The sequence below is a fragment of the Acomys minous genome (assembly GCF_964271855.1).
Source record: "Acomys minous genome assembly, chromosome: 1".
Lineage (NCBI taxonomy): Eukaryota > Metazoa > Chordata > Mammalia > Rodentia > Muridae > Acomys > Acomys minous.
The window spans coordinates 116,589,668-116,616,770 of NC_140483.1; the positions used below are offsets into that span (position 1 = coordinate 116,589,668).

Below are 27,103 nucleotides of genomic sequence, written 5' to 3' on the forward strand. Positions count from 1 at the left end.
AGCGGACAAGACTGAATGTGTTCCTGACAAGTGTGATGACTCTTATTCTTTACAAGCACCTCGTTTGCTTCATTGCAAATACACTGTCCCTAATGTCTGTCAATGGTGTATGCGTGTGCTTCCACTAGGCCCTTTTAAAGGACATGCAAGGTCATTCACTAAGTGTTACTTGTATAAGCACCACAGGTTTATTCATTCTCTTTCACTGTCTTGTCTCAGTCACTTCCTACATGTCTTTCTGGAAAGTAGAAGAAAACTATTCTAAAGAAGGCAGAACTAGCTGTTGATTTTCAATGTGCTATACTCTGCTTTGAGCTACGAACCCCAAATAAAGCCAGGCATTAGCACATCCAAATCCACTCGCGACTGATGGAACACATGGCTACCACCTGTCTGAGATTGCTGGCAGCCGTGGAGCTCTACCAGGAACTGAGCTTGGGTTTTCCTTGTGAAACAGGCTAGACCGTGCGAGGTACATGAACATCCCGAACAGAGGAGATGTGGAAGGCTTTCATTCACAAACTCAATTTTCTTGAAGCTACAGGTTATTTTAAAAATTCACGTGGATTTTATAATGTACGTATCTCTATTTCTCTCCTTCCCTCTCTCCCTATCTTCCACTTCTGCACTTCCCGCTTTTCTCTTACCATGCTTGACTTCATTTTCTTTTAATTAATTAATTATTATTTATACAGTACTCCTGCAGGCCAGAAGAGGGCATCAGGTCACACTATAGATGGTTGTGAGCCACCATGTGGTTGCTGGGAATTGAACTCAGGACCTCTGGAAGTGCAGTCAGTATTCTTAACCACTGAGCCATCTCTACAGCCCGACTTTATTTGCTTATCGTGCCTTTCTCTCTCTCCATCTATGTGTTATCCTTATACAAGATCTTTATTGATTTCCCACGTATCCACTCTCTCACACACTCACATCTGTTATAGTCTTTTGAGTGTGAATGTGTGTGTTTGCATTTGCATGTCTGTGGGAATATGCGTCTCTGTGTGTGTGTGCATGTGGAGTCCCAAAGTTGATGTCAGATGTCTTCTTTGATGACTCTCTGCTCACTTTATTGAGGCAGAGCCTCTCACTGAATCTCCAGCTGACCAGCTTTCCCAGGATCCTCTGTCTCTGTTTTTTGAGTTCGGGTATTACAGGTGGCCACTGTGCCTGCCCAGCTTCTACATGGGTTTCTGGGATTACAGGTGGCCACTGTGCCTGCTTACTGACACACATGCTTGACCCATAATTTCCTACTTTTTAAGATTTAGAGGTTCAAAACTGCAGGCTGCCTGCAGCCCAATCTCATTGTAAACAGCATATAACAGAAATGATAGCATGAGGGAGCAGGCAAGCAAAGCCAACCACTTCATGCCAAATTTTCCATTGCTACACTAACTTTACATCACAAACATTTTGCAGGCCAGAAACCACTGAAGGCAACATTGGATGGACACTTTCCCATGTGACTTGACTTACACTGTTTACTCCATACCTAAACCCCAGCCTTTACACAGACTAGTGGCTCTCAACTTTCCTAATGCTGAGACCCTTTAATACAGCTCCTCAAGCTGTGGTGACCCCCAACCATAACATTATTTTATTGCTACATCATAACTGTAATTTTGCTATGATGCATAGCATCGTGGTGTAAGCATCTGATGTGCAACCCCAGGCTGAGAAGTGCTGGGTCAGCGGAAGTGGCAGGCACTCTTACTCTTTGTGGAGTTTGTACTGCTCATGCGGCTGCAACTTGGTGATATTATTCCAGGCCAGACTTCTGCTTTCCTCAGTCAGGTCTTCAAATGACTCCTCCCCTGGAGAAACTACATGAAATTGGAGTTAAGTGCATCAGTGACGAATAGAAAGGCAACTGTATCAGAATGGCAGCATATTCTATTAATATTAAGGAACCAAGAAAACAAGCTACCCACCAAAATATGCTTTCAAAGGTACTTATCATACAGTCCAATATTAGCCAAGAAAAAAAAACTATATATAGAATATTTTACTGAGAGCTCCAGGCTTCCTAGTGTCTGCAAAGTCCTGACTTGACCAGTTACTTAGAGAAAAAGAAAAAACAAAAACAAAATCACAGGAAATAAAGTCTAAGTGGCCATTTCCTTCTCAGCTTTTTCCTTTGTAGAACCTGACAGTTGCCTAGGAACACTGAAGCTTTGTTTTGGTTTCGAGAAAGAGAAAGAAAACAAGAAATCAAATAAGGCTTCTAGTTCCTCAGGCGTTTCTGGGCATAAGCAAAGTTCTCAGTTCTACATGAAGAAAAGCTGGAGTAATTACCTTGTGTAAAGTGACCACATGATAGTGCTTATGGCTGGGGACTGAGGGAGGAACACAGTAACCTGACTTAACCCTGTACATGGTATTTGAGGCTGCCCCTATCAAACCCTCATAAGAAGAGGCTGGAGAGAGGGTTTAGCTCCTCTTGCAGCATGCCTGAAAGGCTCTGCATGCCTGGGTGTCGGGAGACAAAACTGGAAAGGAAAGGAAAGGAAAGGAAAGCAAAGGAAAGGAGAGGGGAGGAGAGGAGAGGAGAGGAGAGGAGAGGAGAGGAAATGCTTTGCTGATAAGATGCTGTGTGTCACCACGTGGGTCCTCCTGGGAGTCTCCATGAGATAAGAAACATGGTAAATGGATGGAGGTACATGACCTTTCCTTCCCTTAAGTTTATCTTAGTAGCCATGATGGCCTAGATGGAAGAGGCAAATACACACATTTGCCACGTGCTAAATAGGAAAGAACCAAGTTAAGAAAGCGAAGCAGTTTGAGCTGAATTTAAGAACTGTACGAGGGTTTGGCAGAGTCAAGGCCAAGGGAAGTCTTTTCTAGGAAGCATGTACGGCTGGGAGCATACATCTGACAGCATTGCTAAACACTGAGTGGCAGCTTCAACCCCACAGAAAAGGAGAGAGCCAGGGCAATCACAGTCATAGTAAATAACCAGAAAATAAGTGATTTCATTTCTCTCAACAAGCAACCTACAACAAAACCAGGAGAAGAACAAATATGTTTGTTTGTTTTGTTGCACTTGGGACACAATGTACAGGGAGGCGGAGCTCTGCCCCTGAAGCAGTCAAAACTGTAAAAGGAACTTTTATTCACCTATTTCAATTCTTGTCTCAGAGGCTTACTGCCTCCTCCTGCTAACCTAGGCCTGGTTCTGGAAGCTTCAAGCCTCCATACAATCTAACCTAGCCTTAGAATGATTTTAGCCTCTGACACTTACTGCTTAATAAGCTCACCCTTTCTTGTTCTTCTGCGCTCTGGGCTGGCTGGTTCAACTCAGCTGTCCTGGCTCCAAGTCCTCTCCCAGCTGACCTATGTAATCTGCCTTCCCTCTCTGGCTTCTCCCTGAATTGTTCTGCTTGGTCTTAAACTAACTCTAGCAATCTGCTCTAATCACCTGGCTCCTTTGATCTTCACCTGAGTCTAGCTTGCTCTCTCTGCAACCTGTCTATTTCTGTCCTGGTAAAAGTGCCTCCTCTTCAGTCTCTGTGTTGCTCCCTTAAGTAGTTTCCCTTCCCTCTCCGTTGTCATGAGAGTTGAGCGTATCCTGTTGTCAAATCTTTCTCCAACTTGTCACTTTTTTCTGCCACTCAGTTAAACATCACTTTCAAACATGGGTGCTTCTTTCTACAAACTAACTTTACCTAACATTGTTTGGGATTAAAGGCATGTACCACCATACCTGGAACTTAGCTTTTCTTTACCTGAAACTTGCTCTATCTACACCAGGATGGCACTGAACTCAGATCCGCTTGCTCCTATCTCCTGGATTAAAGGTGTGTTTGTATTCCAGCTGGATCATATAGCCCTGGAAGGTCTCTGGATGTGATCTCTTGCCAGAGCACCCAGGTCTGAATTATTATTCTCCTACACAAAGCCTTCTAAAAGGTGAATATCTTTAGGCAGCTCAGCAGTTCATGCTTCAGAATCTTTACAAGACAAAGAGGCCTTTACAGTCACTCTTTACGAGACTTACCTGGGGAGTCTGTCATGGAAGCATTATAGCTGGAGGCTTGGGACAAACTTTTAAACTTGGGGGTGATCCTTCGAGGATGTGGTGTCACAAACAACTGTTTTGGTGTCTGCCCGAATTCCAAAATTTGGGTCAGCATGGCTACTTTCTCATCAGGATCCTCAATGCTTTAGGATAAAACACAAAAGATACAGTAGGGCACCTGCTTCAAGTCCCCAAAGCATGAGCTTCAAACAATGCAGATTGACTGGGAGACTAAACCTCAAATAAAAAGCCACATGGGCAAGAACTAAACCTCTTCATATACCTTTCCTTCTCAAATGATTTATTTCTATTATTTTTACTTATTTATGTGTGTGTGTGTGTGAGTGAATGCCACACGCGTATGCATGCCTGAGGAGGCCAGAAGACAGCACCAGATTCCTCAGAGCTGGTGTTCCGGGTAGCTCTGAGTTGCCCAACATAGATGCTAGGAAACAAACTCAAATCCTTTCAAAGAGCAGCAAGTGCTCTTAACAGGTGAGGTATCTCTCTGGTCCCTATTTTCTGTGTTTTAGCAACTTTAAAAGCAAGATATAAATCACTTCATACCTTAACTTCTCAATAAGTTTATTAATAATTCAGATAAAAGTGTTTTGTAGGGAAAAAGAAACATGTACATACCTGTTCAAGTCTACACCGCCTTCATAGGTCAGGGGATGAAACACTGAAGGAGAGATATAAACACTATTGGAAAATGTACATTTGGTTATAAATACTCTGTCCAGAAATGTAAACAATTCATCTTAAAACTGTGTGCAAAGAAATTCATTTTCATTTGTGAAACAGATTAGTATTCGAGCTGAGTAAGTATTAACTTGTTTTATTGTGTTTTGGTGAGTAAAGCTGTAATTGTTTTTTCCTTGGTTAGCATTACTTTCGCTTTTAGGGGAGTAACAGTCACAGTCCTGGTGTGACTGCCCTTCTAGCCATTTCTGGATTTCAGCTCAAGTACCTTGCTACTGACAAAGAAACAGAGGCAGACGGAAACCATCTTCTTCCTGCTTACTTAAAAACATAGAGGTCACTGTTGATCAGAGTTTCCTGTTTGGCTTGCAGGGTCTGGTCATGTAGCCTAGGCTGGTCTTGAACTCATGTCCCCTCCTTCAGCCTCCTGAGCCCTGGTTCTCACAGGCTGCCCGCATTCTCACAGCACACTAAGGAAATGGCAGTGTGACATACCGTTCTGGGCTCCTACAGCCTCACTCCCTTTCTGCTTATAGCCAAAGATCAGATCAATCCACTCGTGCAGGTGCTCGGATACATAACTGCTTTCCAAGGCAGCCTTGTTCTTCTGGAGAAAGTCTTGGGGACCTGTCAGAGTAGATGTCATCAGAGTTTTAGGCTGTCTTTCTTGTACCTATCCATGTGTGCATAGATTTCTAGGTTTCTAGGAGATAATAGAGACATACTTTTTTTTTTTTACTTTTAAAGATAAAGATTTTTTTTTTTTTGAGACAGGGTTTCTCTGTGTTGGCCTTGGCTGTCCTGGACTCGCTTTGTAGACCAGGCTGGCCTAGAACTCACAGCGATCCGCCTGCCTCTGCCTACCGAGTGCTGGGATTAAAGGCATGCGCCACCAGGCCCGGCAACATACATATTTCTAATGAGTTTAATTATTCACCTTACATAATTTTTTTTCTGGAAAAAGTGAGATGGACCACTTTTACAACATTTAGGTTTGTCAAACATACCGAGGTCTTTACAGGGTGGTCTCAGCACATTTCTGGCTGGAGTAAAACAGATTCTAGTTCAAATAGGTAAGTATTTTTAAAAATCACAAGCAATACAATTCAACGAATGGCATTACAACTGTCTACTTGGGAAAGCATGCAACAAACTCTAACACCACGCCTCAGAAGGCACTCACTTGAGGCCCACGCTGGAAGCTCCACGTCATCGACCATCTGCCCTCCTTGTCTCTTTCCCAGGTCCAACTTTAGACTATTGACTAAAAAGGTGACGTCTTCGTCATAAAATTCTGGAATCAGCTGCAAGTTGGGGGGAGGGAGGTGCACAACGGATGTTTTTAAAGCAGTTAGAAACCAGAGCCCTGTGGATCACCAGCTTCCTGAACTACTTACCTCTTTAAAATCCGTTGCACCATCCAGACAGTTTTTCCAGGTTTCTGCAATACTAGACATAGAAAAGGGCACTGTGTTCACGATGAGCCTGAGCCGTGCAGACAAGAGCAGCAGGCCTTGCTCTGTATCCTCCCACTAACTCCTACCGCCCCAGGCTCTGGTGCTCTAGCCTTCCCACTGACACAGCCGTGTGAGGCTCCTTGACCACAAAGAGTATGACCCAGGGGGTTGGTGAAACTTCACTAGACCCCCCAGGAGAGTGAACCACACCCACACCACTTCACACCAGCACACGCACACTGCCCATGGAAGTGCACATCCTAGGCATCTAGTACAACTGCTTGGTGGCTCCAGAAAAGATCAGACCACAAATGTGCGATGGGACACAAGGGGAGTTTGCTTCTTTCTTGTATTCTGTGTAGGGAACTGTTAATCATATAAATGTGTAAGCTAACTTTAATGCTTTCACCATAGCAAAATTATTAAGAAGAAAATTTGGGGAGACAAGTCTAATTGCTCAATAGAGAATAACAATTTAAGTAAATTATAGCATATTCTAAAATATGGCACAGTAATTTTATAAATCATTGTTTCAAAATATTCATAGTATGTGCAAAAAAAAAAAACCCCCTGCTCAGCCTATATAGGGTGGAAGAAAAATCTGCATTTGAAAATATGTTCCTAAACGGGGCGTGGATGGCACAAGCCTTTAATCCCAGTACTCAGGTGGCAGAGGCAGGTGGATCTCAGAATTGGAGGCCAGCCTGGTCTATGGAGTGAATTCCAAAATAGCCAGGGTTACACAGAGAAACCCTGTCTTGAAATAAAACAAAGCAAACAAAAATCTGTTCCTAGGGCTGGAGAGATGGCTCAGTGGTTAAGAGCACTGGCTACTCCTCTAGAAGACCTGGGCTGGATTCCCAGCACCCATACAGTAGATCACAACTGTCTGTAAGTCCAGTTCCAGAAAAATCTTCTGGGTCCTGTGAGCATGGTATGCATGTGGTGCACATACATACATCCAGGCAAACACTCATATGCATAAAATAAAATAAAAATAATTCAAAAACTAAAAATATGTTTCCCTATATCCACACACATTATTTTTAAAAAAGCTTGAAAGATATAACTTTTGTTTTTGAGACAGGGTCTCACTATGTAGCCCTGGATGTCCTACAACTCTTTATGAAGACCAGGCGGCATCTGCTTCCATCTCTTCAGTGTGGGGATTAAAGGTGTATGCCTCCAGACCTGGTTAGGTTTTACATTTCTTTACACTTTTGTTTATACCTAGTATCTTAAAACAAGCATACTACACATTTATATTTAACCAGAAAGGGTTAAACAAGGTGCGATGTATCAAACCTGTTAAACATCCTATCTGCATTATCAAATCTTCCATTTTGTAGACACAGCATATACTCTGGTGCTAGAGGGGGAGAATGAGGGTAGAGTCAGACTGTAGAATGACCTGAGACCCCAAGTGAGACAATGCACTGCAGCCAATGCTGGAGCTGCAGCCGACGCCAGCGCTTACCGATCCTAACGAGGTAAAAGAGCACATAGCCTGGGGAAGAGTAGTGACTCCCATACATGAACTTAGGCTCAGGCATTTCCTGGTATCGAGTCTGCAACATAAGAACAAACGGGTGCGTGTTGATTGTGAGACAGTAGCTGGCTCAAGGAGTCAACCCTTAGCAGAGCTCCTGATGTGTGTACTGTGTCCCTCATGCTTCTTAGGAACAGCAGAGGGCCAGCGAGACCGTGCATCCATGATGAGCAGCGCTCCTGCTGTGTGTGCTCATTTTCTAGGTGTAGGGTGTTGATATCCAAGAAGACAGAACCAATACTGTTTATCAATATCTACATGAAAATGACGCAAAGAGGTTCCCTTCCTACTTCCCAAGCGAAAGCACACAGAAATGGTGAGCAGCTGGTTATGGCAGGAAAAGGCTGACGACGTCCTGACACACCCTCTAGTGCTAGAGGCTGAGCTCCATTTCCTGAGCAAGCACAGGCCATGACTTGCAAGCCACGGCCCCATCTCCCCCACATACCAGCAGTCTCTCCAGCCGCTCTGGATTTAGGGCTCCCACTGGCTTACTAAGATCTCGGAAGGTTCCAGGATTTGATAAATCTGTAAACATAAACACAGTGACCTTATACCATTCCTCTCCTGAAATAAGCCAAGTTCACATTTGTTTCTACAAATTAGTTCTGAAAATCAAGATAAGTCCACAAGTAGCAAGCACCTATGTTGTTTATACAGCTATGAAACACAGAACAAAATTACATCCACTTACAAGTAACATCTGTAGTGTGAGATACCCTGAATACAGACTGTTAACAAATGATTTTCTGCAACAGGTAAAAGCACTTGACGTGGAGCCTGACAAGCTGAGCTCAAGCCCTGGGACCCATGTGGTGGAAGGAGTGAGCCGACTCCAAGTTGTCCTCTGACCGCCACAGGGGCCTACCATGGCACATAGGCACCCACCAGTCCCAACTCCCAAACACATACAAGTGAATGAATAAATGCCATTTTAAATTACTTTCTCATCAAAAACAAAGGAAACCCAATTCTAAGTAAAACTACAAAAAACAGATTTTAATCCCACATTCATCTACTAAGGTTTATGTCCTATGTCTAAATTACAGGGAATATTACCTTGTGATGTCAGCAACATTTGAAAAAAATCAAAGATTTGAACCTTCTTATACCTAGACAATTTGATATCACTTTAAATGACAAAGGTCCTACTCATTCACTGAACTGTCAAAAAAATCCTATTTTCTCATAATATGTCATCTTAAAGTGTTATGATAGAAAATTACAATATTACCAAATTCTAGAAACCTTATTTAAGGGAACAAGAAAGAAGTACCGGTGCCACAAAAATGCAAGTGCCAACTTGAGTGGACTGAGAAATGTCCACATTAGTAAGACACGCTTCTGCCTGTGCTTTTACTGGCGTTTCCTGAGACGATCAGATGACGTTGCTTGCCTAATGAATGTGCTGGCTCTTTAATTGATTCATAATATGACGTCAGTATCAGGAATCAGTGAGAGGTAGGAGGCAGGGCCTCTGGAGGAGGGAGGTCAGTGGGACACGTTTGCCAGGCTGCACCTTGTCATAGCCCTCTGCTCTGTTCTTTCTCTGCTTTCCGGCTGCCGTGCTCTTTGACCCTGTTTAACGCTTCCTTTCTATGCTGCACGGAACGCTTTACAACCCTTTGGATCAGTTTTCCCTCCTGCAATTTGGTTTTTCTCAGGTATTTTGTTACAGTAATACAAAAGGCTGAGGAGTACAATTACCTCCATACTATGGCTATGGATGGCTTCCATTTCTTCCTGTGATTAAATATGCTATAGTGGATGGCTGATTTATTATATTTAATTTGTTTTTTTTTTTTTTGGTATTCAAAATTTCAACGTGAATTTAAAATAATAAACCAAACTGAAATTTTTATTGAGAAATTTAAATATTTCAAAACTTGGCACTTACACATATTAACAGGAAGACTGAAATAAAATTATGCATGCATTTTCTATGTATGACCTTCAAGGAGTAGTAAGTGCACACAAAGTACTGTACAACACCTGTCTAATAGGCAATCTTTGGTGAGAAAACTTATTGGAGTTCTAATTCGTTCCTACGGCGAGATATGGTATAGAACAGAGCACAGCCTCCCTCCCCTTGGGAAGCAGATCCCCACCAGAACTCACGCACAATGGCGCTCACCTAGCTCTGGGCTGGAGTAGTCACTTATTATCCATGGGAACACCGGGTACTGGGAGAGGTCGTTGCAGCTGCGGTCGGCCAGGTTATTGAGGTGGAGCAGATACTGGTAGTTGGAGAGGTGCCCTCGCTGCCACTGCAGCGTGTAGCTCTCTGCGGTGTGCTCTGCAGCGTGGTGCTCTGAGGGGAGAGGGGCCCTGAGTGGTCACTGCGCGTCACAGGTGGCTGGCTAGCTTTTACTTAATGTGGCAGAAGGAGCTTCTTTAGTGTGGACTCTTCCACAAGCCTCTGAAGTGCTGACTTGCTTTCACAAGGACCCAGGTAAAGAACTTGTTAAGTTACTGAACTACTACCAAACTGGATATCACATAACTCCAACAAATATAAGAAGGTGGCGTGAATATACAAGCACTGTGTGGCAACAGATGGCAATTGCACAATGAACAACACGGAGGTCTACCAAATGTGCTGAGTTCTGGCACATTTTTCAAAACCATGGCCACTTCCCCCTTATTTCTTCATGAAGCCAGAACAAAACCAGATTGTACTTAACTAGTTCCTCTTCTAGATTCTGAAGAGGTGGGCTCCTGCCGGGTTACCAATAGCTACATGCTATCTGTGACCTCGAGAAAAACAGAACTGTCAAAGAAAAAGGGGGCTTTTGCAGCAAGACCAACTGTCAGGCCAGAACAACCAGGAAGGCCGGCCTCCCTGGAAAAATGGCCTCTTGGTGAGAGTGCTTGGGATTTAGAACGGTTGGGATGACTCAGCTGTCCTATGAACCAGTGGATTTCTGATTTGGCTTAGCAAACTCTCCTTTTCTGGATGTAAAAACTCTTAACTGGGTGTATCAAGCAACTTAACTCATATGCCCTTGCACTATTTATGTATTCTTATTTATTTTTTTTTAACCAGGTTTCTAATTAGCTACCAGGAAAGGCTTTAAAAACAGAATGCATTTCTTTATTTAGCTCTTGGAACCCTCTGGAAAAGCTTGAGCAAACTTAGAAATGAGCTCAGATAGAGGGAGCCGCAGCTGGAGGGCAACTTCAGCATTCCCCTACACACAAACATATCCTCCCACCATAAAAAAAACTCGGTCCTGGTTTTTGTAAATTAGATCATGACATGACTGCACAGAAAACACTTGGATAGACTCTTTGTAACCATTCAAGTTGGAGGTCATTAAAATAGGGAAGTATTTGAACATAATCATCAAGAGTTTTAAGAACACACAAATGAACTATTACCAAAATGGATTCACATTCCCCTGGTTTTGAGGCTATTATATCAGAGAACAGAACAAGTTTAACTATGGTGAAGCAGTGTTTCTTCTCTTATTCGCTGTCCCAGCTTCTTAGGAGCTGAACTACCGTCCGTGAACAGACACAAAAGTGAGGCCAGCAAACCTAGGTACGTGGCAATATAAAAATAGAGGTCATCTCTGTCTTGAGGCTCATAGAACTTTAGGTATATGTCGGAACACAGGTCGTCTTCAGTGCAAAATACTTCCAAGCCCTAAAAATTCAGAAAGAATAGAACAAATAGCACCGTGTTCATCCTGAGATCACAGAGTACACAATCTTAAAGTCACTTAGGCATGTAAGTGCTTGAGCTTTACACTTTGCGGACAGTTATAATTTGATTCAAGGATACATGTCTCTATATTCATATGTGCTATCATACAAACTTCTTGAAAACGAGAGATGTACCTTGGGCAGACAATGTAATTCTCTCTAGTACCAAATACTGTTAGTGACAATAGCACTTATGAATTTATTATTCTGAAATTTAAAACTAGATGACCAATGAACCTACATTTCTTTCTTGGACAAAAATGTTTTGTTTTCTTGTAGGAATTAAATAACCATGAAGCATAACAAATTAAAAATAAAATAACCTATTCAGCTATGGTCATTTGAATGAAAACTGCAAGCTAAATGTCTATTTTCTCAGCACTCAGGAGGCTGAGGCAGGAAATCATGAGCTCCGGGCCACATTAGCTGCAGAGTAAGGCCGAGTCTCAAGAGAAAAGGAAACTGCAAGCTTCCTGGGCATTGTGTTGGCAAAGTAAGACGGGAAGAAACAACAAGAAGAGTCCAGCTGCGCTCTGGTTTCAGGTTTGGTTTCATGGCTTTCACTAGTTAGGTAAGTTAGGAGTGAATTCCGGGACTCACGACTGTTTTCTGTGTAATGTACAGGGCCATGACGGGAAAGAGTGAGGCTAAGCAATGCTGCTTTCCTCACTTTGTTGACTGCTCTTCTATGCTAAGAGCACAAGACTTATTTTATTTTTTGAGACAGGGTTTCTCTGTGTAGCCTTGGCTGTCCTAGACTCACTTTGTAGAACAGGCTGGCCTCCAACTCACAGCGATCCACCTGCCTCTGCTTCCCAAGTGCTGGAATCACCACTGCCTGGCTATTTTTTTTTTTTTTTAAGTACAAGAGTTTTAATTGTATCTATTTTCCTGGCCAGGCATGGTAGCACACGACTTTAAATCTAGCACCTGGGAGGCAGAGGCAGGCAGATCTTTGTGAGTTCAAGGCCTGCCTGGTCTACAAGGTGATTACAGCTCAGTCAGGGCTACACACAAAAAAAACTCTGTATCAAGAAACAAAAACCATCCAAACAAAAGTATCTGTTTTCTATATTCCTCCTACACCTTAATTTTATGATGTTAATTGAGGTTTTTCTGCCTCTAAAAGTAACAACACCTTTAGGGTGAAATAATGGTTAATGTGGTTTTTGTTGTATTTTAAGTAACTTCAACTTTATAAAATATTTAGATATGTAATGATCATTTTCTTAGTAAATCATTCCACATGGACAAAAAAAAAAAAAAGTATCTGTTTTCCTTGATTTTCTACCACTATTAGAAATGGAGATAAAATCGGTAGCAAAGTGCTTGAATTTCCCAAAAGTACAAAATGAGCTAGTTATAAGCTGCAAAAGAAAATGAATTTATATTGACATCAATTCAAAACACCTTGGAATCATCAATAGTGATTAATTTCTAAGGGGGAATGTGTGCAATAAATGTAAGTGTGGTGTGTGCCTAGCAAGGGAAGTGGTGGAAAGAGCCAGCCAAAGGTGGTTATCTTCCCCCCCCCCTTCACACACACAAACACACACACACACACACACACACACACACACACACACACACACGGAGCGGAGAAGCGGGACTAAGCACCGTGGCTGTACGACTGACTCCCCCAGTGTACTAAGAATGTAGAGGGTCTTTGCAGTCTTCCTCTGAGACCTGGCTGCAGTGGTGCGAGGCGGGAGGAAAGCTGGACAGCTCTGCAAGCGCACTCCAGCCTCAGCCCTGAAGCTCTGAAGGTCCAGGGGTGAGAAACTCAAGGACCATGTAGCCTTTCTGCTCTTTGAACAAAAAATATTTTCTGCAACAGAATCTCTTATTCCCAGAAAAAAAAAAGTTATTCTTCTACCAATTTCTAGCTTCCACGGGCTCATTTACAGCATACTTATGTTTTCAGGCCTGCACAGGGGCCTGTAGGTCAATCACGGGCTGCACTGCAGGTCTGTCAATCACCCACAGGCGACTGCACTGCACCTGAACTCACCAAAGGCATGAGGCCGTGCCTCCTCTTGTAAATGCGCCGGACGTCCTGGAGTGTTATCTGGACCACAGGTTTCTTTAAAAAGTACAAAGACAGTGTCAAGCATCTCTGTTCTAACACAGTTCACGGTTGTGAAGTTGTTCTTTTGTATCTTACAGCAGGGAGGGGAAGAACGACAAGCCTTGCCTTCCTGCTGTGCTGCAGTGAGCACTTGGGAGAGACCTTGGAACAGATGATACCTGGCTTCCCAGTCTGCTCTGACACATCTCCTGGCCTTCCTTTCCTCTAACCCTCCTAAGTGATCTCAGGTGATAATGGTTCTTCATCTTTTAGGTTATTCCAAGGATTACAGCATGGTGTGGAGCACTCAAGAATGAGCATAAATAACTATTCAGAAAGTTTGCTCTTTTAAAACATTTTTATTATTTATTTGTGTGTGTGAGCGCACATGAATGTATGCATATACCTATGTGTGGGGCTACATGTACCTGGGTACACATATGCGAAGGCCAAGATAGGTGATGTCTGCAATCTCTCTCCATCTATTCTTTGGGGCGGGGTCTCTCCCAGGCTCAGAGCTGAGGATACTGGTGTGTGTTGGGGGCACCGTGTGCTCTGTGGGTGCTAGGATTCTAGCTCTGGTACTGATGACTTAACTACTGAACCATCTCTCCAGCAAGTTTTGCTCTAGGGTTTGCTTTTCTTTTTAATGTTAAGAATTATGTTTTTCATTTCTAACATCTTTTTAAAAAAGAATTATGTTTTTCATGTCCTTAGTATTAAAGAGTATTAAAGCTCATAAAGTACAGTTAAAGCCAAGGCTTTAAAAACTGTTTCTTTTAAAGGAAAAACTGTTTTGAATCTCTGAAACTTGAAAACTGTAGTAAGAGAGAATCAAAATTAGAAAATACGGTGTGTGCTCAGCTAAGAGGCAAAGCTTCAACGTCCCTGCTCCCAGGTTACAGGAGAGGCAGGCTATGCACAGTGAGAAATACCTCGAAGACCTCAACGCAACCGAGAAGCCTGGCCAGGGCTTTGGGAATATATACACGCTCACTATGTCCCAAGGCTTTGTGCCGTACATTTTCCTACAAGGTTTTGACCCAAAACCGTTAACAGAAGTAGGCAGTGTCAGAGAACACCATGCCAGCCGGCCATGTGCCACCACCTAGTGGACAGAATTGTTATGACACCATGTCTGATTTAAGCCGGGAGGATTCACAGGGCATACTCTTCTTCCCTGTGGGGTCAGGTATCCTGCCAAATGGTCCGACTCTGTGTCCAGAGGGAGAGGGTTTGTGCTCCTTTCGTGGCTCATTCCAAAAAGACCATCTCTGGGTAAGCAGCAAGTCTTCACACGAGTTAGTGTGGAGATCTGAGTTCCCGTTACTTCCCTGCACGGCTTAAAAACTAGAGTTCTTTTCAAAGAGATGATGGCTTCCTACATTGCAGGAGGGTCCTATAGCTCCAGAGTGTGTCATCTCTGCATGTCTCCACACTGGCTTGGAGAACCTACACCACCACTCACAGAAGGCTTAGAGCCACCGTCTGTAATGAGGGAGAAACTAACAGAGCCACACACACTTAAACACAGGCCAGTGCCCACAGGGATCGATTTTTCACTCATTACAACACTTTCATTGTGTCATTTCCCGTGTTTCCTGGCAGAACAATAAATGCTCCCTGACTTGATCATGATCAGGAGGGGTGGAGCTTCTTTACACACTACTAGGAACAAGATCCTTCAGAATGGTTAAAATTCGGCTGAGTGCCTGACTACACAGGGTATTAGGCAGTCACACTGATATACAGGGTCACCAAAGGACTTTGACTCCCCCAAGATGTGAGGGCACCATAATTTTAAAGTCAGGTTCCTGGAAAATGGAGCTGAAAGACAAGGCACTGTACACGGTTCTGTGATCTACGTACCGGGTACCCATTGAGGGGCTGAAAATACAGGTTGGTGTCTGTAATGCACACATGTCCAGGATTCGTCACCAGAGGCGTTACCATCTCTGCTTTGCACTCCATATGCAGCTTTTCAGAAACATTCTGGAACCTGCAAAGATGTTTTGCAGCAAAAGGAAGAAAAGTCGGAAACTGATCTACCCTCGGCTTAACCACATTGTAAATGTGCCTGCTAGCTGTCTAAACACGGCAATTACTATGAAAAAGGTGGCAATATGAGTGGGTTGCTTAAATAAAGCTGACATTCGTTTAGATGGCATAATGGAAGCCTGGCTTTTTATTAACAGGAGAGGTTACATATCACAGAAACAAACTCTCCCAAAAGAGCAGTCCTGCGGTTATTTGTACATCATCTAACTTCCCATATTTATATCGTTGGGACCTACGTCTAGAGCTGGGAGGAATGGTGTGCACCTCTAACGCCCGCACTAGGGAGGCTGAGCCAGGATACCCTGAATTCCAGAGTAGCTTGGGCTACAGAGCAAGACCCTATCCTTAGCAGGTTCACTTTGTCAGGTTGTGAACATGTAATTACAATTGCTTAAAGGTCAGTTTGCTATCTATGTAAAACCACTCAGAGATGCCTTTTCTATTTCTAAGATGCTTAATTAAAAACAAAACAAAAAAAACCCAGCTACAAACAAACAAACAACAACAATAACAACAACAAAACCCAGCTCCATGTCTGCTGTGTTAAATTAAAAAGTAGCGCCTAAGTTCCCTATCTACAAGGATACGTGAGCTCCAACAACCTCCTTTGCATGGTGAACTGGCCAAACTAGATGACTCAGAATAGCTAATGCCCTCCAAGTGCTGCCTAGAAGCTGCCGTATTGCGCTACTGAGGGGACAATGACAAGCAGAACACACACAGCAGAGCAGTGACATGCATGGCACTATCTAAAGCGAACTGGAAATGCATTAACAAACACATACCAGGAACCCATACAATAGCTGTGTTCATTGTATTACTCTTTCAACTTGACAGAATTTGAATCTTTTCAACATAAACAGTGGGGAAAGTATAGTCCCATTTTGTCAGTAAGAGGCATTTCTTCAAAAATATAATAAAAGCTTATGTTTGCAAGTTTCCTTTTACTTTTTAGAAAGAATGCACGTTGCTGGAATTATTTCATCTTACACCACCAAGACTCCTCTCTAAATCCCCCAGGACAACATTTTGGGTTCTGGAAAAATAAATTAAAATTTTCAAAGTAAACCACTTTTTCATTTTCTTAAGATTTATTGATTTCTTTTTATGTGTATGAGTTTTGCATGTAGGTATGTCTGTGCACGATGTGTGTGCCTGGTGCCCTAGGAGGGCAGAGCCCCTAGAACTGGAGTTACAGGCAGTTGTGCATCACCTGATATCAATAGTTACTATACAGACAAAGTAATACAGGAGAATGTGACATGAGCATACTGGCAAATAGCCCACATCTACTTAATATAAGGCAAGAAATAAACAAGAGATGAGGATAATAAAAAAGCACCATTATTTTCAGAAAATGTACTGCATGTTTAATAAGCCAAGAAAATCAATGGGGAAGCCATTAGAACAGTAAGTGTGCTCTCTTGGTCCCTGCGGAGAATGATAGGAAAGTACTCAGTGCAATTTGAGGGGCCAAAGAATCTCTAGAAGAACCGACAGCTAAGCTAAAATCAGAAAGCTCAGTTAGCCTGGAGCAAAAGGCAGGCAGGTACACATTCTAAGCAGGAGAAAACAAGGGGCTAAGATGAAGGAGCAGAAGAAAGAGAACACGGGGGAACAAGAGACCATGACAAAGGCTTAGAAGGCAGCGAGTTCGAGTCCAGAAGGAACTGCTCCCTTGGCATCAGCCAGAGCCCAGAACTCAGGAAGCAAGCGTCCATCTGGAGCAGTGAGCAGTGAGCAGTGAGTGAGTGAGAGGGTGAGGCCATGGCAGTAGGTTATCTTGTACACTGGAACTTCCAACAGCCAAGTGATAAATGTGTTCTTTGTACAGGACATAATTTAGTATGTCGTTAGGTTCAGGGGAGAAGAGGAACTGAGGAAGGAATAGTCACACTGTGCAGATGGACCAAGGGTTGCTACGGTGTACTGGGGCAATCTCAGTGGAGACGCCCAGTGAACAGACTGGGGCGATGGCAGCAGTGGGAATGCACAGGCTTTCTAAGTGGCAGGTGGCAGGAAGGAGAAGGGAGGAGAAAGCGCTGATAGCCCCCGTTCTTAGGAGGAGGAAGAAAGAGAGAGAGGAGGGAGAAGGGAGGAACAGGGGGATGATAACAACAATGGATAAAGCAGCAGTTGTGTTTGTTTGGGGTGCTGGGGCCGGGACCCAAAGCCTCACATGTATTAGGCAAGTGCTCTCCCACACCCCAAGCCACATCAGTTTTGAACACGCTCAAAGAGACCTACAGATGGAGCCACTCACTCCGTTCTAATCAGAAAACAAAACCTTGAAATTTTACCTGTTTTTGTCAAATGATGTCCTGGCCAAACGTGACTGCAAGATTGCTGTGATCTAAGGGAAGAAGCATTAAAAACCATGGATGTGAGTCTGAGAGAGATCACAGAAGTTAACTCTTAATCCAACACAACAATTGTTCAGGATGCTCACCATGGCCATTTGGTCTCCCAGTTTATCAAGACAGGATGCCCTGTGCAGCTACAATGTTGCAAACACACATAATTAGTTATCCTTGCAGAGAATAGTGAGTAGTTCTTCCGAAGCAATGAAAATACTGATTACTCGGTCACTTAGTAGCAGTGGAAACTCTGAGATGTCTGTGCCTTTTCATACTTAAGTTTCCAAATTCAACATACTCAAGTAAATCTGCAGTATATTTATTATTAAAGTGACAATTATTTGGGTAATATGAAATATGAGGTTTAAAAACAGGTGTCTGAGCAGATGTGGTGGTGCACGCCTTTAATCCTAGGACCAGAGAGGGACAGGCAGGAGGGAGGGAAGGCCAGCCTCAGTTACAGAAGCCCTTGCCTCAAAACAAAAGTGAAAACAGGAACCAGGGCTCCCTGCTCTGGCTGCTCTGCACTCTGTGGGTGCCAGAGTGAACGGCTGGCTTACCTGTAACAACGTCTCCACTACATCCTCCACCTTCCCAGAAACGTCCAGTTCAAAGACATACTCCATTTTTCCCTGATGGGGACAGAAGCGCGGCATGTCAACCCGATGCTTAAAGAGCATCTGTCTGCACAGCAGCTGCCAACCCTGTGCATGTCTGCAGCGTCCCCAGAACGGAGAGCTGCAGGGAGCGACATGCAAGACCCACAGCTGTTTTGTCACTCAGTGCCTTCTGGGCACTAGGACTTGGTTTGGTCTTCCTCTTCTCGTTCCCTGAGGAGTGGGGTTAGTTTTATGTTGAGTCTTTCTTCTGTCTTTTTACTGCTGCTTTGCTCCCATAATCTGGCATTCTCTTTTTGTTTTCACTTGCCATGCAATGGTTTCAAGTTTCTCCTTTCTTTGATCTACGGCAAGCTTGAGAGCGTGCACTATCTGTGGCTTTCCTGCTCTGTTTTCACTATGCTGGGGTGGAGCACACAATTTTACCTCTGCTATGGCTTGATTTGTGCCTGACACGTGATGCGTGTCACTGGTGGGTGGTATGGTCTGTGCTACATCCGTGAGGTTCACCCAGCCTGTGATGTTGGCTCCTGGCTGGCGCTCTCTCTTGGGTGTGCACTCCCGCTCTCTGCCTCTGTCTCTCTCTGTGTTGAGGTCTAGCGGTCCCTTCAGATACATCAATATTCGTGCCATATACTTAGTGCTCTGAGGACAGGAATGCATGTACATGACGGCTAACTTTACATGTCAACTTGATGGGGCCATAAAAGCGCAAACATATTTCACTGTTTGCATATGTTGGTAAGGGAGTACCTGAGTGGTTTCGACACCCGAATCACTAGACTGAGTAAAACAGACCGACCTCTTCGAGGTAAGTCAAAGTCTTTGTCGGTCAAAGAGAACAAAAGACTACAGATACATAAAAAAAAATAAAATAAATAAATTCCTCTTTGTGATTGTCTTCCTGCTGGGACACCTGGCTTCCCTTCCCTGCAGACCTTACAATGTTGGCTCTCCACAGGCTGGGCATCTACTTAATCATTTCCTGTGTCAATTCCTTGTAATAATTTTCTTATAACATTCTCTGTGTCTCAATCTCTCCCATGTGTTACATATACACAGGCGCATACTGTGTACAACACACACACATATGTATGTACATATGTATACATGTGTATAAATGTAACAGTCTGATGATCTGTGTCCCAGAGGTCCCTGTCCCCTACATTGATAGCTTTGACCTGAGACACAGCCCTGTGCTTTGGATGGTCTCAGCAGAGCTGCCTGAGGAAGGGTACCCAGGAAAGGTCTCATCTTGAAGGAGGGTAGTCTACTGCCCATGGGGGCTTTGTCAAAGTGGAGAGTCACAACCAGAGAGCAGGCACGAGACAGGGCTCATTTAGCAGGTAGGAAGGGGCAGTCAGACAGTGGACTCTCAAGCTCCCGTGTGAGCTGTGCCTGCATGTTTTCTTGTCTATAAAACTGCTTATGCAGCTTATGTTTCATAAGCTCCCGGGTGGGACACTGCAGCCTGGCCAGCAACTGCAGCTGACACAGCATGTGGGCTTGGGTTTGCACAGAGACTATGTCATTATAAGGAGCTGGCCACATTACAATCTCTTAGCCCCTTAAAAATTCCTACTTTAGTAGGAATGTTATCGTCACCTCACTGCATGCTGCAGTGTAAAGAATACAAACCTAAGAGACTTCAAAAAAAGGCCTACGCTGCCTTATAACTTTCACCAAATTAAGACTTGGTAAAAGACTGAGCTATCAAATATATTATAAACTCTAAGAATTTCTTAAATACTCCTGAAAATAAATTTTCAGTAATTTTAGGCAAAAAAAAAAAAAAAACCCCTCACAGTGATACATAATAAATATGGTTATAAATTTGTACATCCCAACTTCAGTTTCTTTATTTCAGTTTCATTTATTCTTTTTTTTCTTTAAAAAATGTGTATTATTATTTTGTTGCATACATGGTTAGGGTTTCTTTAAAAAATGTGTATTATTATTTTGTTGCATACATGGTTAGGGTACCATGTGTGTGCAGTGCCTAAAGAGGCCAGAAGAGGGCACCAAATCCTCTAGCATGGGATATAAATGGTTTTTAGGTGCCGTGTACGTAATAAACCCTGGTCCTCTCCACCAGTGCTTAATCCCTGATCTACCACTTAATTTCTCCCACTTATAATATCATCTCTAAACTGTTGCTAAGGTGTATGGGTCATTTGGGTACTTTTGCAATAACTGTTAATAAACTTTGAATTATTTGATTAACGATATTAATAGGCCCATAAAAATCTTACTGCCCAAAATCACTATATAAATTTCCAATAATATGTGAAAAACTTTACTTACCCGTTCTATCTTATATGGTGCCACAATATTGTGTTCTTTAATGAAATATACCTGAGAAAGACAAGTCAACACCAAAATAATAATGAAAAGTTCTCCCTGTAAAGAATTCCTATAAAGATACTATGAACTCAGCATTGAAATTGTTGTTACACAATCTCTATTTGCAAAGATACCCATATTTATATTACTTTGGTTTTAAAGAATGACACTTAAATAACAAATGTTACATTAAAAGGAGAATCATCAGTAAGTGGCGCACAAGATGTGTGTGAATGTTATCATTTGTGTCAAGTAGCCAATCAGGTGAGGGAAGGAGAGTTGTCAGTTTAGAAGCCAGTTTCCTAACAAACGGGAAAAGCAAACGCACGGTGGTACGATCCATTCAATGGCATCAAGAGACCTTGGCCCACATGGTGTTTACATGAGGCCATCATTCCATCTGCATGTTAACAGCCATGCAGAATCAACACTACCATCTGCCAGAGTGCATCAGCTGCTTTTCCCTCACAATGGACGCCCCACCCCTGCCCGCACCACCGCAAGGGCGCTTCTCTGTCAGGGTTCAGAATGCAGAGCCCACCCTCCGTGTGAGGCGTCACCAGCCACTGGTAGCCACCCTGTTGGTCTCACACCCTCCACTGGCCATTTGTATGACCTTTCTGTAGCAAGACAACTTGACAGAGCTATGTGTGACTTTCTGAACAGGCCCTCTTCCCACTCAACTACTGAAGCCACTCCTCTGGGTCACAGGAGGCCTCCTTGCCTATCCTCAGAGCCTGTGACAAAGCTGCCGGCTGTGGCAGACACGTTGTCCATGTGCCTCACGGCCCTCCTGTGCCTTCTGCCTTCCTTCTGGAGCTGGTTTTCTTCCCAGTCTCCAACACTAAAAAGCCAGAGTCTTGCTTTAAGACCTCTCTGTCCATAGCCCCCAATACCTGGCGGGGCTCTATCCAGTCCCAGGGCTCAACCATTCATTGCACACTCCAGGTCTCCCACTTGTCTTTCTAGCTTCCGGCTCCTGAATCCTAGACAAGAACACCCTGGCGTCCGTGCCATGCCTCTGGGAGGTCTACAGCAGCCCACACCTCACATTCTCAATCCTCCCTGTCGGCCCCTCACCTCACCTTTTATTTCAGTAAAAGGCAGCACAGTGCAGCTAGTTGGAAGTCTTTCTGAGTTGTTCTCCTTTGTACACTGCAGCTGGGTCATCAGCACACACATAGGCTTTCCTCAGAATGTACCTGGACAGTGGTGAGCGCTCTGCCCACTGATGCAAAGCACCAGGGCTTACGGACGCCCTTTGGGTCTCCTCTGTGACCCTCACCAGAAAGATCTCAAAGACATACGAATCTGATCTTGTAGCTCCCCAGTGGCTTTTCACATCTGCCCTTTACTCTAAAGCCTTACCACGGTTCAGAGGCCGTCACAACAGCGTCCCCGCCCTACACCAGCATTCCTCTAGCATGTGCTCTGACCTGAACCTTCTGTCTTGACATAGCTCAACTCCTACCTCTCATATTACTGCTGGCTGCAGCTCACCATGATGGCTGCAGTCAAGTAGCTCTTTCTCCGTGAGCCTGTCCGATCCACTCTGTTTAAGGCAGCACAGTTGTGCTCCCTAACGTGCCCCACAAGTTTCTTCACTAACTGATACTGGAGGAGAGAATTATTTCTCCATCTCCCCTATTGAACACACGGCTTTAAACTAATATTTACACAAACACACATAACACATGTACAAACATGTTATTCTAACAGCAGCAGCAACCAAAAAGTCTGAAAGCAAAACTCTGTACCAAAACCTATTTCTGAGACTTGGTAAAAGTCTTGACATATGAAGCTTAAAATACTGCTTGAAAGAGTAGCTTGCATCTTGGTACCCTTGATTTTGAATTGGTGGGGTCTGAGATCTCTTCCTAAAACTATTGAAGGAGGAAGGGTTTGGAGCTTTACTTCTAAAACTAAGTTATTAAAACTGTAACACGATGGGTAGTTCTCTAAAGGAAATGCTACTTTGAACTAAAACAAGTAACCCTTCCAAGATATGGGTGGCCTGCAATAAGCCCACGATGTGGTAAGAAACACACATATGAGTGCACAGGGCCACGGCTAACAACAGCGCTCCTCACAATCAGGCAGTTCCTGCTTTCATCTGGGGCATTAAATATGAAGTTGAAGACAGTTCATGAATCTTTTCTTTTTTAAAAAAAGTATGGGGCTGAAGATAGTTCACGATTCTTTTCTGTTTTAAAACCGGAATTACAAAGGTACTAACAGAAAGTTACTTAATCAAAAATCTCACCGATTTCATAAGACAACTGTCAATGCATGTTAAACAGTTTTATGATGGAAGGGTTGGGTGATACGACAGCAGGAGTCACTCCTGCCTCGTCCCACTCAGCTCCCCCATGCTCCCGGCACTGCCCTAAGCTCAAGTGCCGTCCTGTTCCCGCAGCTTTCTGCAGTCACAGCATTCTCTGGACAACCTGAGGGTATGCAGAAGCAGAGCTCTGCAGAGTCCAGGCAACCCAGGTAACACGGCCTTTGGGAGATGAGAACTTGTAATTGCAAACCCAAAAAACTAAGATAGACCTCTGCTCTTTATTCAACTGTCTTTCTGTTTGCTTTTAAACTACAAACTAATTATTGAGATGCCAGCAGAAAAACTCCATTTCAATTTGCCACGTGATGCCAATACTGAATCTGGTACAACCGTGAATATATAAATGAATATCGCATATATCTGGAATGAACAAAACACAACAGCCCAGGTCATTGCTGGTGGGAGGGACTCTCCTGCCTCAGGCATCACTGGGCTGTCATTTGAGCCTGAGGTCACTCACGTGGCCTGGTGCTACCTCCCCATCTTTAGCAGCGGGAAGCCACAGAATGAAGTGCTGTGCTTTCATTTCAACCTTCTCATATTTAGCTCTTGGGGACAAACTCAGTTCCTGTACTTAGGAAATAGGGAGGGTCCTGTGTGAAAATCTTATCTTTTAAAAAAGGTTATTCTCGATGACTAAATTCTCAAGGCACGTAAACATCTACTCCAACAGCTTTCAGTTGGGATTTATATACGTGATTGATATCATCGCGCAAAAACAATCAAGCCCATTCGTGCACAAAAATCTTCATTCAAGTTTGGAAAAATACATAACTGACACTTTCAGTAAATATTTTTACTTACCTGACTGAAAATGAGTGAAATGCCACAAGGTTTTGCCCTGAAATGTAGATTGAAAGCCATAAGACATACAGCATCTTTTTTTTGTTGTTGTTGAAGTAAAATTAAGAGTGAAAAATGACATACTTTTCAAAGTGTCTATTGGCTCCATTTTCTCCATGTTTTCCTATTTTTAAGCAGTCTCTCAAAGGAATCTGGATAAAATTAAGAGGGAATATTAGGAAAATAAGTAAAGATAAAAGCAAGTGGGTGCATGCACACATACACACACACACACATACACACACACACACACACACACACACACACACACACACACACACATTTAGGACTGTTTCTGCTCACATTTAAACACCCTTACCTTAAGAATGGGCTGAGATATAGCATCTGGTTCAAAAATCACCGATTTTGAACATATTTTTAAGGAGCCTCTGATTTTCCTAGGAGCGGGAGGAGAAGAGATTATTTGATGAGCAGCAGGACAATCAGGAAAGTGATTTATTTTAACAAAACCTGGATTGCTAAGGGGTCAGCTAACAGAAGCCTGGGGACAGGAAAAAGGGCGTAGCAGGATGTAAAGCTACCGTATCCCTTTATCTGCACTCTCAGGGGGCTGCAGAAAACTGCACAGGCTCAAGTTAGGGCATTGCTTGCTGAGTGCTGCCACAAACCCCACGAATTGTTATTATCGTCATTATTGTTATTATTATTTTGAGTCTTCACAACTGCTCTCCAAAGAAAGTAAGGGGCAGAAGCGCCAACACACGCTAAGTCTGTGATGTTTTCAGCAAATTCCACTGGCTTTTCATTCTCAGAATCTGGACAAACTGCTCAAGAGACAACATAAAACAGGCATAATTAATTAACTAAATGCTTTTTTTTTCTTTCTAAAAGCACAGAAAAATAAAGTTTGAATTTTACATACAAAATGCCATAAACAATGATTTTTGAGGTATCAAGGGAAAATCTATTTCATGGCAATAAGCAACATTAAAGACTGTGAGTGTGATGTCATGTAATCAGCTGTGGAGCTGACCACATCCTCAGTTTCCTAGGACATTTACACGGCTTTAGTAAGTTTTGAAAAAAAATGCAAGTGTCTCAGAGGCTGTTGTTGAGTTGGGTTAATTTGCGTCACCTTTACTTTATCAGTGATGAAACCAAGACCACAGCTTACTAGGAAGTCTGACACAGACAACGGAATGCCAAATGTAACTACGAGAAATTACCCTAATTTCCAAAAGCACATTTATATATAAGTACAATTTTTATGATCTCACATCCTTTTTCTCCCATTTTCATGTGTATGTGCGTGTGAGTATGTGGCCATGTTTGCATGTGTGCAGATCCATGTGTGCACATGCATGTCTCCACATGGGTGGTGTTGCATGTTCCTCTTTGAGGTAGATCTCCCAACAGCATCCAGAGCTCAAGGCTATGGCTAGTCCCACTAGCCAGCTTGCTCTGGGGAAGCCCTCTCTCCTATCTTCCAGGGATGGAGTTGCAGGCAGGCTGCCACTCTCAGCCAGTATTTTACATAGTTCTGGGGTCTGAACTCTAGGCCTCATGAGGGCATGTTGAGCACTTTTACCACTGAGCCATCTGCCCCGCCCTTGCTTCCTTTAAAATCATTTCAGTGGCGTGTTGACACCCCTCTAGTCTTTGGTTGGTCTCTGGGCGAATATTCTCACTTTGTTTAGCCAGGGCTCTTGGGTCACCCTATTTTAACTGAGGAAACTGCTGCTGTCGCTGGTATATCCAAGGTTCTGTCTCTATAAATTCAACCAAATCAGATTTTTTTTTTAATTTTAGAAAGTTCCAAAAACAAAACTAGGACCTGCTGTGTGTCAAGCACTGTGCTCAGTACGTGGGGATGAAGCATTATGTAGGCAGCCAGGCTCAGTGCTGAAAATGACCGGATGTGGTAGGTACACAGGGCGATGCTTGAAGGTGGCAAGCAACTACTACATGTTTGGGCTGTTACTTTTGGGGGCTGGAAGGGTAGGGGTTGTCATAGAAGCAGGAAGCACTCTTTTAATAATGGGTCTATCACTAAAATGTTTTTACTTCATAAATGTATTTTGATAGTTTGTTTACTCAAATCAAAATCCAGAGTCCATATTATATTTGATTGGTATACTCAATTTTGAGGGGGAAGGGGAGTTCGAGAAAGAGTTTCTTTTTTTTCTAATTAAAAAAATGTGCATTGGTGTTTTGCCTGCATGTATGTGTGAGAGTGTCTGATCTTGGAGTTGCAGACAGTTGTGAGCTGCCATATGGGTGCTAGGAATTGAACCTGGGTCCTTTGGAAGAGCAGTCAGTACTCTTAAGCTGTCAGCCATCTCTCCAGACCAAAGACAGGGTTTCTCTGTGTAGCCTTGGCTGTCCTGGACCACTTTGTAGACCAAGCTGGCCTAGAACTGACAGAGATCTGCCTGCTTCTGCCTCCCCAAGTGCTGGGATTAAAGGTGTGCCTTTACATTATCTCTGAGATTAGATCAGATTCTGTTGCCTCATCTGAGAAAACCTCGGGGCAGGGAGACACGGCCACATCAGCAGACACTAGGGACTTGAGGTGAGATGCATCCTGCCCTGCCCATTACAGAGCTTCCCGGTAACCTTCCACCTAATGGTTTTTAGCAGCCCTTGAAGATTATGACACACCACATGATTACGGTGTAGTCTCTCTGAAGAGCCAGGCAGATGTGTCTTTATAGATGAGACAGCCACAGGGTGTTCAAACCTGAGCTACAAGGAAACAAATGGCTGTGCCTGCTCCAAACCAACCATTCACGGGGCCCAAAGGCTGCATGTAGATCCACTGCCTCAGCAGGGGTTTAAAATCTATCACTCCATTGTATTTACCAGCTAGAATGTTTCAACTAAGAATAACTTCATAGCATGTTAACCAGCAATTTAGTGACACTGAAGTACAATTTGTATAAGGAAAACAAAAAATCCAAAGACAAAACGTGCTTTGATGCACAACTCTGTGCTTTTAAAGGAGGAATTAGTAGTTACAGAGAAAGCAGACTGTGCTCTGGCTCCCACTGTAGTTTGTTACTTCATTGTGAAGAG

General features: G+C 43.4%; 1 protein-coding gene across 2 annotated transcripts in view; it reads right to left on the minus strand.

Annotated features, from left to right (window-relative positions):
* The window catches only part of NSMAF (neutral sphingomyelinase activation associated factor), a 58,451-nt gene that overhangs the window by 18,604 nt on the left and 12,744 nt on the right, over nt 1-27,103 (minus strand). For both annotated transcript variants that reach the window (XM_084791169.1, XM_084791168.1), the window contains 20 exons: nt 24,387-24,465; nt 24,152-24,219; nt 24,029-24,065; nt 20,842-20,892; nt 18,481-18,552; nt 18,013-18,060; nt 17,864-17,916; nt 15,375-15,504; nt 13,449-13,520; nt 11,270-11,378; nt 9,864-10,040; nt 8,178-8,257; nt 7,658-7,748; nt 7,486-7,549; nt 6,121-6,172; nt 5,907-6,027; nt 5,219-5,350; nt 4,661-4,703; nt 4,001-4,164; nt 1,718-1,826 (listed from right to left, as the gene is read on the minus strand). In XM_084791169.1, the coding sequence (XP_084647295.1) occupies nt 1,718-1,826; nt 4,001-4,164; nt 4,661-4,703; nt 5,219-5,350; nt 5,907-6,027; nt 6,121-6,172; nt 7,486-7,549; nt 7,658-7,748; nt 8,178-8,257; nt 9,864-10,040; nt 11,270-11,378; nt 13,449-13,520; nt 15,375-15,504; nt 17,864-17,916; nt 18,013-18,060; nt 18,481-18,552; nt 20,842-20,892; nt 24,029-24,065; nt 24,152-24,219; nt 24,387-24,465 (1,752 nt within the window). The remainder of the gene's footprint in view (nt 1-1,717; nt 1,827-4,000; nt 4,165-4,660; nt 4,704-5,218; nt 5,351-5,906; nt 6,028-6,120; nt 6,173-7,485; nt 7,550-7,657; nt 7,749-8,177; nt 8,258-9,863; nt 10,041-11,269; nt 11,379-13,448; nt 13,521-15,374; nt 15,505-17,863; nt 17,917-18,012; nt 18,061-18,480; nt 18,553-20,841; nt 20,893-24,028; nt 24,066-24,151; nt 24,220-24,386; nt 24,466-27,103) is intronic.